General features: G+C 38.1%; 2 protein-coding genes across 3 annotated transcripts; both read right to left on the reverse strand.

Annotated features, from left to right (window-relative positions):
* Nucleotides 1–1113: 1113 nt before the first annotated feature.
* Nucleotides 1114–5958, reverse strand: LOC144055194 (uncharacterized). Of its 2 annotated transcripts, XM_077570977.1 has the most exons (6): nucleotides 5689–5958; nucleotides 3287–3327; nucleotides 2455–2610; nucleotides 1718–1813; nucleotides 1615–1646; nucleotides 1114–1527 (listed from the first exon to the last, which is right to left on the reverse strand). In XM_077570977.1, exons 1-6 carry the CDS (start codon nucleotides 5751–5753, stop codon nucleotides 1471–1473), a joined length of 447 nt encoding a protein of 148 aa, XP_077427103.1. In that variant the 5' UTR covers nucleotides 5754–5958; the 3' UTR covers nucleotides 1114–1470. The 2 variants fall into 2 exon arrangements, 1 of the variants encoding a protein (XP_077427103.1); XR_013294785.1 differs by lacking the exon at nucleotides 3287–3327.
* A 1330-nt stretch (nucleotides 5959–7288) lies between these two features.
* Nucleotides 7289–10872, reverse strand: dnajb1b (DnaJ heat shock protein family (Hsp40) member B1b). Its single transcript, XM_077570975.1, has 3 exons — nucleotides 10458–10872; nucleotides 7977–8566; nucleotides 7289–7878 (listed from the first exon to the last, which is right to left on the reverse strand). Exons 1-3 carry the CDS (start codon nucleotides 10666–10668, stop codon nucleotides 7645–7647), a joined length of 1035 nt encoding a protein of 344 aa, XP_077427101.1. The 5' UTR covers nucleotides 10669–10872; the 3' UTR covers nucleotides 7289–7644.
* Nucleotides 10873–11023: the final 151 nt, after the last annotated feature.

The following is an 11023-nucleotide window of genomic DNA, read 5'->3' on the forward strand; positions in this document are numbered from 1 at the left end:
TGGACAATTTCCAGTTGTGCTTTTTTTTTTAATACCTAAATATCTCTAGATTATGTTTAGCGATTATAGACCTCTCAGCTTTTTTTTAGTGTTTATCAGTGATAATTTATCACATCCCGAAAGTTACGGTGAACAACCCACTTGTGAAAACCACATTTTTGACGTTGGCGCATTTCCCTTGCTGGGTGATATGGCTGGAATATAAAATCTTGATTCTTTCAGTCATTCAGGAAGATTACAATTTTAATCGATGTTAATGTAATAAACCCAACAAATGTTTATTTAAAGGTTTTATTCATTAAAAAATTATTCATGTGAAAAATGTTCAGACAGCAATAATGTATACTGATTCTAAATGATTTTTAACATAAACTTAACTTTCATAGTTTGTGCTTAATTGCCACAATTAAGTAGTTGGTGGCTATTGTAAACATGTCTTGTAAACCACCCATCCAGCATTCTGCCACTTGTTCAAAATTACAACTCACAATAACATCTGGATGTAACAGAACCTAAGAGCAACAGCTTTTAATAATCAATATATATATTAGGGGTGTTAGAAAAAAATCTATTCGGCAATATATCGTGATATTATAGCACGCAATTTTCAAATCGATTCAATATGCGGCTGAATCGATTTTTAAACATACATTTTTTATGGGAATATTCAACAAAAGGTCTTACTTAGGGGTAGGATTTACACATTAAGCATGGCAGAATGTTATATTAATGGAACTTTAAGCCTTAATATTTTATTTCAGTGTTGTTCAAACATGAAACAGACTGCAACCTGAATTTCCAGATAAATACATTTCCAGACAAATCTTACAGTGTACATGTACAAGTTTACTGATAAGTATTTTCTAAATTTGAGTTTTTAAAAAATTGCAATAATCAATTTTTAGATTTGTATCGGGATTAATTGGCATTGAATCGTGACCTATGAATCCTGATACGAATCAAATCACCAGGTACTAGGCACCCCCCATATATATATATATATATATATAAAATCGGGCACACTACTGTATGTGTTGCTGCTTCACACAGCAGACACTGTAAAGGGCACAGAAGATTCAGTCAGACACACAGTAATGACTCCTTAAAAACAAATGGGTGACTCAGTTATTTATTCACATTGAACTCACAGCTGAATCAGTGTAATAACTATCCAAAAGCGAACATGGTATTTCGTCAGAGTACCACCTGGTGGATTTGTTAGGGTACTGCTCTGTTTGACCTCTATGCAAAAAATTGCCACTGTGCTGCTTCACTACTCTTAATTTCTTTGCACTTAATATTATATAAATTCAAATAATTGCAGTGAATGTCTTAAAAGGAGTGTTGATCACAATTAGTATAGGTGTTTCATATTGAAAATAAAACCCACAAAACTCCCAAACAGTCAACATTTTCCAGATCTGGTCGGCTGAGTGGAAGATGCGGCAAACAAGAAAGTTCTGCATTGCTCTATGGGCCACCACCTGATTGAACACGGTGCAACCTTACTGTTGAACTTCCCTCAACCTGTGTACAAGTAAGAGACATCTTAGAGTAAGCGTGTAAAAATGAGCAATATGTTGTTGTATTGTTTTGTTTCTGAGTCACACTCACATCCACTTTGTTTGCACCTGGTCTGTCCTGAGCTGAAACAATCAAGTGGCAAGTGTGATTATGGGTGGGATGCTGTTTTGTTAAACTTGTTTGTGTGTCTCACCTGCACCACTTCTCCAATTTCCATAGAATATCAGCGGGATGGCCGCACAAACCAGAAGAGCCAGGCTAACGGACACAATGATGACCACAGTGGTGTCTGTGAACATTACAGAGGTCAGCAATGATACTGAATGACAAAAAAGTACAAATATAATCTTCAATAATTTACAATGTAATTTCAATCAGTGGATTTTATCTTATCTTATCTTATCTTCAGCATTGATTTTGCTGTGAATATGTATTTAAAAGATGGTACACTCATGAAATAAAAACATAAAATTAATTCTCAGAAGTTTTATTGCTGCATCCAATCTTATTTTAGTGACCATTTTGACCTTCTTCAGTTACTAGTGAGAGACATGATGCTGTTGAATGAATTGTAGATAATCTATTCATTTTTGACCGCGTATTCCTGCTCCAGCTGAAATGGGGAAATGAGGGATGGGGTACACAGAGCTACACAAACAGACAACAGTTTACCTTACATTAACACACGGGCAATTCACATGTTCAGTTTATTTAACATGCATGTTTTTGGAATTTGTTGTACACTCACATAAAAACTTTGTGTTCACTAAGAGTGAGTAATTTAGAGTAAATCACATTTGTTTTCCATCCATCATACTAGATTGATTCATAGATTGGTACCAAATATCCAAGTCTTACCTAAAAAAATTAAAAAATAAATAAATCCATTATAATATGTACATTATTGTAAGAGGAACTTATAGTCGGAACCTGAGAGTTTGGTTGTTGCTCTCTGCTCAGTCTGCTCCTCCGTGGTGGGCTTTACCGATGCTGGAGGCAATGGCACAGTCACAGTACTGGATGGAATGTTTTCTGTAAGTGTCTGCAGGCTTACAGAGGGAGGAGGTCCAGGAGGAAGTGCTGACACTTGAAGGCAACAAACATATGCACAGTATTTCACTTCATGTGCTTGTTGTTTTACATAATTTAAGGAGGGGGGAGGAGGGTCACGTGGCTTTATTTAACACTTCCATGTAACATTTAACAAGTGATATCTAGTTTATTTGGAACAATCAGAAAGAGTCTTGGATTTAGTCATTTGAGGATATTCAGTTATAGTAGTAATAGTGTTGTCTAGAATAGTGCAAGTCAATGGTACCACTGTGTAAATAAAGCACAAGTAGCTTGCGGCTGCTTTCATTTTTTCAGAGTAGCTCTCATTGATGAAAACGCTGGGAGAATACCAGTATAAATATAATAAGACAACTCGTGTTCACATGCTTTGTAAAAACAGCTGTTATAAAAGAAAACATGCAACAAGCTCATCTCCTGGTAGTCAGCTAGCTGCTCAAGCACTATTAAACTACACACAACCATATTTTCATTATTTATATATTTAATACTGAAAGTACATCTCACTGAGGGATCTCATAATATCATATGTTTTTATAGTTTATCATTCCAGAATAGATTTAAATAAATCTGAAAAGAAATTACTTCAAAAATGTCTATACTGCCAATTGAATGATTTCATAATATTTGTATAAACAAAACTAATTTATGCCATTTGTGACAAAAATGTTAGATCAAATTCAGGACTCACCTGAGAAGCAGCAAAACAGGATAAAATGAAGAATGTCCATCCTTTATCAAACGATAAAACGAGACCAATAACTCTAGTGCTTCACCTTCGTCTCTTGCTACCATAAAACATGAGCGCCTTAAAGATAAACTACAAACATTTCATTGTGATTTGTATTTAATGGCATTTAAGAGAGCATAATATACAGTCAGATTGCCACTCCCAAATCTGTTGCAGACAAACTTCCAGCCTCAACATGAGTTTTTGGAGCTATTTTTTTTTTTTTTTTTTGCAGAATGATGTGTGCCTTGGTGCATCATCAACCCAAGAGGCTGGGAGGCTTGAAACGGCCGTCCGGTGACTGTGTCACGGGTCTCTGTAGTTATTCTTAGATAACATTGGCACGTACATATTCCTTGTGACTATTGATAGATATTATAACATTTTTAATTCTTCATTTCATATATTAACCATTGTTACACATTATTAACATTTTAATTCTTTATAGTAACCTTGTCGAAATGTTTTGTGTCCTGTGCAGAGCAGGTGGTGTTGATTTCGGTATAATCTGACTTTAAGCTGGGACATACTATTTAGTCTAAAAAGTTCCTTCTCAGCGTTTTGTGCGAAAACACATTTGGTCCCTGAGAACAGAATCTGTTTCGAGCACGCACTCCTGACTCTGTTTTCGTTACTGCTCATGGAAAAGTACCCAGAGATATGTTTTGTCTACAAATGAAAGAGAGGAGGTCTTTTAACTATAAGAAGCCATTGTACACGTGGAAGAGCTACATTGGACGCTCTGAATCCCACCTGTTTAAGTGATGAATTAGAGGCTGTTAAATGTCCAGAGATCTCTGTTAGATTAAAAAATCATTTTTGCAAAGGTGTTTTTTCTTACATTAAATCTGTCTTCAAATTTTGGAACACGCAAAGAGGACAAATACTTTTAATCCTCTTTCACTATCCAAATAAAGTCACTTTCAGAAATATTTTATCATGCATGTCCAACAGGCGACAGCTTTTATTGGTCACGTTACTACTAGTGGTTCACGTTGTTGACTAGTTTAAGTGTAGAGCACGGTAAACAGAACAGAACCTTGTACTGGAAAGCCTGTAAAACTTATATTATAATTAATTATGGGATCATAATTCTCAGGAAGAGCGTTCTTGTAAACGTTCTTAAGAATACCGCACATGGAGAGTTTCACGAGATCGCGTTCTGCTGTCTTCATATTGAGAAATGGCCACAGTGCCATAGTATGGAGGTAAATATGGTGCAAAACTAACTTGTAAAAAAAAGTCTAAATTTGTATCTGTAAAAGTCATGATTTGTACCTGTAAAAAAAATGTGTACCTGTAAAAAAAAAAAAAAGGTATCTGTAATAAAAATTTGTACCCGTAAAAAAATTTTTTGTATCTGTAATAAAAATTTGTACCTGTGTAAAAAAAAATTGTATCTGTAAAAACAAATTTGTACCTGTAAAAGTCATGATTTGTACCTGTACTGAAAGTGTAAATTTGTATCGGTAAAAGTTGTGATTTGTACTTGTAGAAATGACAATTTGTAGTCAAAGAAGTCGCCACTAGGAGTCACAAGTGTTTTTTCTGCTGCTTTCCAGTGACGTGAGTTTTGCACCAAATATACCGCTACAAATGTAGCAAACTGATTTGTACTTGTAGAGCGCTGTGATTTGTACTCGTAAAGAAGAGGGTGGGCTCTGGAGGATTTGGGCGGGCTAAAGCTCAACCTCACTGGTTGAGCGAACGACAGTGGGTTGAACTCAAATGACGCCGAGTAGCTACCGGCCCACACCAGTTTACGCGTCATTTTGGAAGAAGAGGACGTCCCGGCGTGAAAATTTCAACATGGTTTAATATACAAACACTGTGTGGAACAGCTTAAACGTTGGTTGACATGCAGAGCACTCCAAGTGGGCAGAAAGAAAGAAGTTTTAGTATGAAGGTAAGATTTACTGTACGAACATAGCTCGTAATCCGGTGCTAGCTAGCTAGCTCATCTCATGTTGTTGTCACGAAAACTGAACACATTGAAGTCACGATTTTTATTTCAAGATTTGAAGCCTACCAGTGTAATTTAAAATTTAGGTACAATTTTTTTTTTACACATACACATTTTTTTTTTTTTACAGGTACAAATTTTTATTACAGATACAATTTTTTTTTTTACAGGTACACATTTTTTTACAGGTACAAATCACGACTTTTACAGATACAAATTTTGACTTTTTTTACAAGTTAGTTTTGCACCATATTTACCTCCATACCTAAGGGCTCATCTTGCGAACGTCACGTGAGTGGCCAAACCCAGAAAACAGGTGAGCCATAACAGTCATTACCTAAACCCTTAAGCATTGTGTAGGTGACCATCCAGATAAATTTTGAAATGGGGAAATCTTTACCTGCCAGACGAGCCCTCGGCTGTCCACGTGTGCACAATCTCGATCGCTCCAACGGCTGCAACCATGTTTGTTCCACTTGCCGTCAAAAGCAATCTCGAGGATGGTATTGATGTTCAATATGTTCAACTAGTGAGCTCAATGTGTATACCAGAAAGAACAACGTGTCTAGGTGTGTGCATTTGTGCGTAGGTGTGTGCATTTGTGCGTCTGTCCTTGCGGTCAGCAAAAAGTAGGATCTCCCCTGAGTCCCCTCAGTCCCCTGTCTCACCCTCTGATTGATTTATCACCTGTGCTGACAAACCACACCCATACCACATGACAAACATCCCATTTAGAAATCACCAATCAATTCACCAGAAAATACTTAATCTATACATATATTAAGTGCGTGCCACAAAGATGGCACCTACACATTGTAATGTAATTTTCAGTCGACAGCAGGTGGCAAATGGCCGCCCCCAGACATGGATACAAATGGGTGGATTTGCTGTTTTATTTATATTCCACAAACACAATATTAAACAGAATGCTATGGAGCCCCTCTGGTGCCAGGGTATGATTTTCTTTCTTTTTTGTGTGCTAATCTGTACCAACAGTTAAGTAATCTGTACCCACAATTTACTAATCTGTACTCACAGTTTACTAATCTGTTCCCATAGTTTACTCATCTGTACCCACAGTTCAGTAATCTGTTCCCACAGTTTAGCAATCTGTACCCACAGTTTACTAATCTGTTCCCACTGTTTAGCAATCTGTTCCCATAGTTTACTAATCTGTAAATAGACAAATTTGATTTTCGGCCGGTGCCGAATCACCTGTATAGCTTGCCAGGCTAAGAAAAAGTACCAGAAGTCTAGTTAGCGTAACATTCTGTCAACTAGTGACGACTGCTAATATGTCAAAATCTTTTAAACAATGTGCATACCATTGCTGAATTGTCATAAGTAATGCTGTATATTTAATATTAACTTAGTTAAACCCATCTTGAATACGTTATGAATCAAGAGTGTTTTCACTTTTCAGTATTAGAAGTGCATAGTTTTTACTATTTTCTTTGTTCACTGGGGTGAAGCCCCATTATTAAACAACTGTGCAGATGTTTGTCTTATATTTTAAGTCAAGTGTCAAACTCAAGGCCCAGCTCGCCAGCCACATCATTTTGTGGCCCGCAAAAATAAAAATATGTGCATCGACTTCATGTTTCATGGTGAAATACCAAAATTGCAAATTTTCTTAATTTACAAAAACATTCATACTGCAAACATTTTTTTTTGTATTACCAATACTTTTAAAATAAATTTAACAATAGTTCAACAAACACTTTTTACTGGCCTCTAACTACAAAACTATTTATATGTTGTGTATATGTAATGAGGCGATCATACTGTACATTTATTTGGGTTCACAGTCATAATGACCCTCTGAAATGTGGTCCGCGACAAAAATGAGTTTGACACCTGTTATAAGGCACCTTGTTTGAGGCCATGCATGTTTATTTTTGACTACATTGCAATGGCTTAAAGTTCTCACATTTCAGTCCAAAATCTCACCATACAGTTCATTTGTCTAGTCAACAGCTCAGTAAACACATCAAAAGCAATCAAATCCTCTCTTTTTTTATTATTGCAAATCCTCGCACTTTTTATTGCTGTAAACACAAATCCTTAGCTCCAGTCGCCTTATACATAAATATTTCAGCAAAATATAATATTTCATAAATTTGAACACTAAACAATATTGGCTATATTTACAATCTAGACTGTAATATCTTACAGTTTCCAATAAGGCATTTACAATATAGGTGACTGGGTATTACATCCCATACAGTCCGTATGGTGTGACAACTGTACACAAAATTGTCTCCCACATAGTGATATACAAAATTTTTAATACAATTGTCATCCTAAGGGAGGGGTGGGGTTTGTTGTAGGGTTGCTCGAGTCCAATTTGGCTTGTTTACGACCGAGGCAGAACCTGGGCGATGGTGTCCCGAGCGCTTTGACTGAGCCGCTCGGGAAACTTGACCTCATATTCCACAATCAGGTCACCTCGACGATCGGGGCGCTTAGGATACGGCAGCCCCTCACCGCTGATGCGTCTCTTCATCCCGGGCTGGACCACATCCGTTGATGTCACTGTGACGACTCGGCCTTCCAATGTAGGTGGGTTGACTGTGCAGCCACATAAGGCCTGAGGACAGAAGGAAAATCCAAGTGAGTTACACATGTCAAGAAGGTGGAAAAAATCCTTATTTGGGTATTAAAAAGGTGTATTGATACTGAACTTACATCTCTGAGTGATATCCTGGCTGTGTAAACAATGTCGGAGTTGTCACGCTTGAACACAGGATGCGGTTTGTCCTTTAGCACAAAAACCACATCAGCTGGAATGTTTGTTGGGGTTTCATCCCCCTCTTTAGGAAAAGTGATTTTAGTGCCTTCCTTCCATCCCTTCTTTATCTGCACCTCCAGGATCTTATCTTCTCTCCTCAGCGTTCGCCCGTCAGGATTGACCCTTTTGCGTGAGATCTTCATTTTCTTTGTGCAACCAGACAGCACTTCTTCCAAGGTCACCCGCAGCTCATGCACCACAGGGGGGTCTTGTTGTTTCTTCACAACACTACTGTGACCGCCAAACCCTCCCATACCAGAGCTGAAGGAGTGGGGGAAGCCACCGCCGCCACCCATTCCAAAGCGGGCAAAAGTGTCATCAGTGTCCATATGCTCATCCATGCCGCCATTGCGCCCACCAAAGAATTGCTCAAAAGGATTTCGTCCGCCGAAAAACTCTGAAAAGATGACATGTGGGTCACCTTGGAAGGTGTAGCTGAAGTTGCCCGGAGCGCCGCCTCCACCGGGGGCGCCACCTCCTTTCAGACCTGAATGACAGAGAAAAAATAAATATGGTTAACATGCTGATTGCAGGCACAATATCTAAATCACAAGACCGATACAAAAAACATTTTATACAGCAAAAATATTTGTTTTGCCATGCTAAAAATACACATGAATTGCCCGTTGTATTCCAGAGTTACATAAAGTAGTGACAGTCAAGTATCATCTCTCAATTTGAAGAAAACAAATTAGTCTGATGACATATTTGTGTGTGTCAATTAGAGTTAAAAGTTTTCAAATATTTTGCTTTGCAAAAGAACAAACAAGTGGAAAAAAAATATTTTTAAGGTTTAAATGTCCTCAAACTTAAGTCCACTGTGTAAAGACCCGACCCTGGCATACATTGACCCTGATCAACACCGTTTTTATGACACACAAGTCACACTTATTTTCTTAGTTTGGCCGGTCCTGCCACTTATACTCAGGAGTCACTTGCATATATTAAAATTAGAGCTCCAACTGGCAACTAAAATCCTCACTCCCCAACTTTGCTGACTGTTTTGGCAGTTAAATACTTTTGGTGCATCACCGCCGGTGTCCAGAAGGTGGCACTAAAAGCATCCACAAGCCACCAAAATAAAGTAGAAGGGGAACAAATTGAAGAAAAAGAAGAGAAAATGGGAGAAAAATAAGATGAAATGGAAGAAGAAGAAGAAGAAATAAAAGACGAATGAAAAAAATGAAAAAAGTAACAGTAGTCATTCATGCATTAACATGCTCAAGAAAGTGGTGTTGATGCACAAAACTATTTGCTGTTCTTGGTCTTGGTTTTAAAATTACCCCCCCCCCCCCCTCTTTACAGTTGTACAGGCGGGGCAAATAAAGGTTGCTAACATGTCAATAAATCACTGCTTTTGCAACGTATAAATGGGCATCAATGTTCAGCACCATTCCCTTGCACTGGGCTAGTTTTCTTGTCATAAGGACAACTATGCTAAAATGATTCCATTCATGTTGACTATTAAAGTTGCTTGTTGCTTATTTGAAAAATAGTTCTTAGAGGGGTCGGTACATTTGCTAATTGATTTTTTACCAACACTGCTTTTGTAAACTACCTCGCCTGTTCGCAGCCATTTTGTTGGTGCTTTGAAGTTTGAACTATGGAAGTTGATACAAAAGAATGATGAAAAAATGGCCCTGCCAAATAAACTCAAATTAAATATTGAATAGTCCTATAGTAAGGATTTGCCTATGATTGAGTCAGTTAAGACTTCAATAGTCAAAGAGCAATAGATTAGAGGTTCAAATTTCAGCGAGACATTTGGTTGTTGTTTTTTTTTATTATTATTATTTTAAAAATGAGAGTAAATTACTCATTAAAATGTGTATATGACAGGTAAGAGAAATGGTGTTATATTTCACATTGGGACAAAGTTAGACCTAGTCCACTAGGGACCTTGGCGCTGTGTATGTCGTTGCCATGGTAACATTACATTGGCCGGCGAACACGTTTCTCCAGTCATAAATTCATAACATTAATATCCATAATAATTACTGTACTGACGTACTCTGATATGTGTATTTGTGGCCCACATTCCAAATGGATCTCTCTACTATATTTGCTACCCCGATTCCCAAGTACAGTATTATAAAACAGCATGACGCTTGACTTAAATTAGGAAGACGCGTCACTTCTACATGTCGTCGCGTATCTGCACCTTATTTGCATCTATTCGCTAGTTCGTCAAATTGTGACGACACAAGTAAAGATTACCATCAGTTGCTGCTTTAAAAGGCTCGATGACTTTGGTTTCCGGGCCCAGCCAAAAGTTTGACGGCCAAGCTTAAATCGACGAAGTCTGTGTACTGCAAACGTCAAAAGTGGACCAAAAGCCTCGCTACTTCAAATCTACATTTAAATGAAAGCAAGTTTACCTTCTTCCCCAAAGCGGTCGTAAATGTCCTTTTTCTTTGGATCGCTCAGGACATCGTAAGCTTCGGCGATTTCCTTGAATTTATCCTCAGCTCCCGGCGATTTGTTCTTGTCCGGGTGGTAGCGCAGAGCTTGCTTACGATAAGCTTTCTTTATGTCCTCTTCAGAGGCGTCTTTTTTAATTCCCAAAATGTCGTAGTAGTCTTTCCCCATCCTGCCCGCCCGGCCCGCAGCCAGTCAGTCCGTCCGTCGTCTACTCTGAATGCAAAACGGTCGGAAGAGCCTAGAGTTCCCGTTCCAATGTCCCGTTTCAAATCTGCGACACGCCCGAGACGCTGTCAATATAAACCGTATGGAAACTTCCAGAGATTTCCATAACAAGCCAGTACATTCTACACTGTTGGCGTGTCTGGCGACTGAAATAAGCCACGCCCCTCACGTCACCCCCATGATGCCTTCAAGTACAGTCAGAAAAATACTAGTACAGTAAAGCACCATCCCCTTTTCGGTCTCTCCATAAAATAAACTATATTTAAAGTAGTGTGTGCTAGTTCTTATTGCACAGCCA

Source organism: Vanacampus margaritifer, chromosome 7 (genome assembly GCF_051991255.1).
Source record: "Vanacampus margaritifer isolate UIUO_Vmar chromosome 7, RoL_Vmar_1.0, whole genome shotgun sequence".
NCBI lineage: Eukaryota > Metazoa > Chordata > Actinopteri > Syngnathiformes > Syngnathidae > Vanacampus > Vanacampus margaritifer.

What these genes read in the sequence shown, in the direction of transcription:
- dnajb1b (XM_077570975.1), bottom strand. Translation starts at nt 10,668, where the DNA reads ATGGGGAAAGACTACTACGACATTTTGGGAATTAAAAAAGACGCCTCT. An exon ending in CGACCGCTTTGGGGAAGAAG is followed by an intron (nt 8,567 to 10,457) that starts GTAAACTTGCTT and finishes TCTGTCATTCAG; the next exon opens with GTCTGAAAGGAGGTGGCGCC. An exon ending in CCAGGATATCACTCAGAGAT is followed by an intron (nt 7,879 to 7,976) that starts GTAAGTTCAGTA and finishes TTCTGTCCTCAG; the next exon opens with GCCTTATGTGGCTGCACAGT.
- LOC144055194 (XM_077570977.1), bottom strand. Translation starts at nt 5,753, where the DNA reads ATGGTTGCAGCCGTTGGAGCGATCGAGATTGTGCACACGTGGACAGCC. An exon ending in AAATTGGAGAAGTGGTGCAG is followed by an intron (nt 1,647 to 1,717) that starts GTGAGACACACA and finishes TGATTGTTTCAG; the next exon opens with CTCAGGACAGACCAGGTGCA. An exon ending in CAGGTGCAAACAAAGTGGAT is followed by an intron (nt 1,528 to 1,614) that starts GTGAGTGTGACT and finishes ACTTGTACACAG; the next exon opens with GTTGAGGGAAGTTCAACAGT.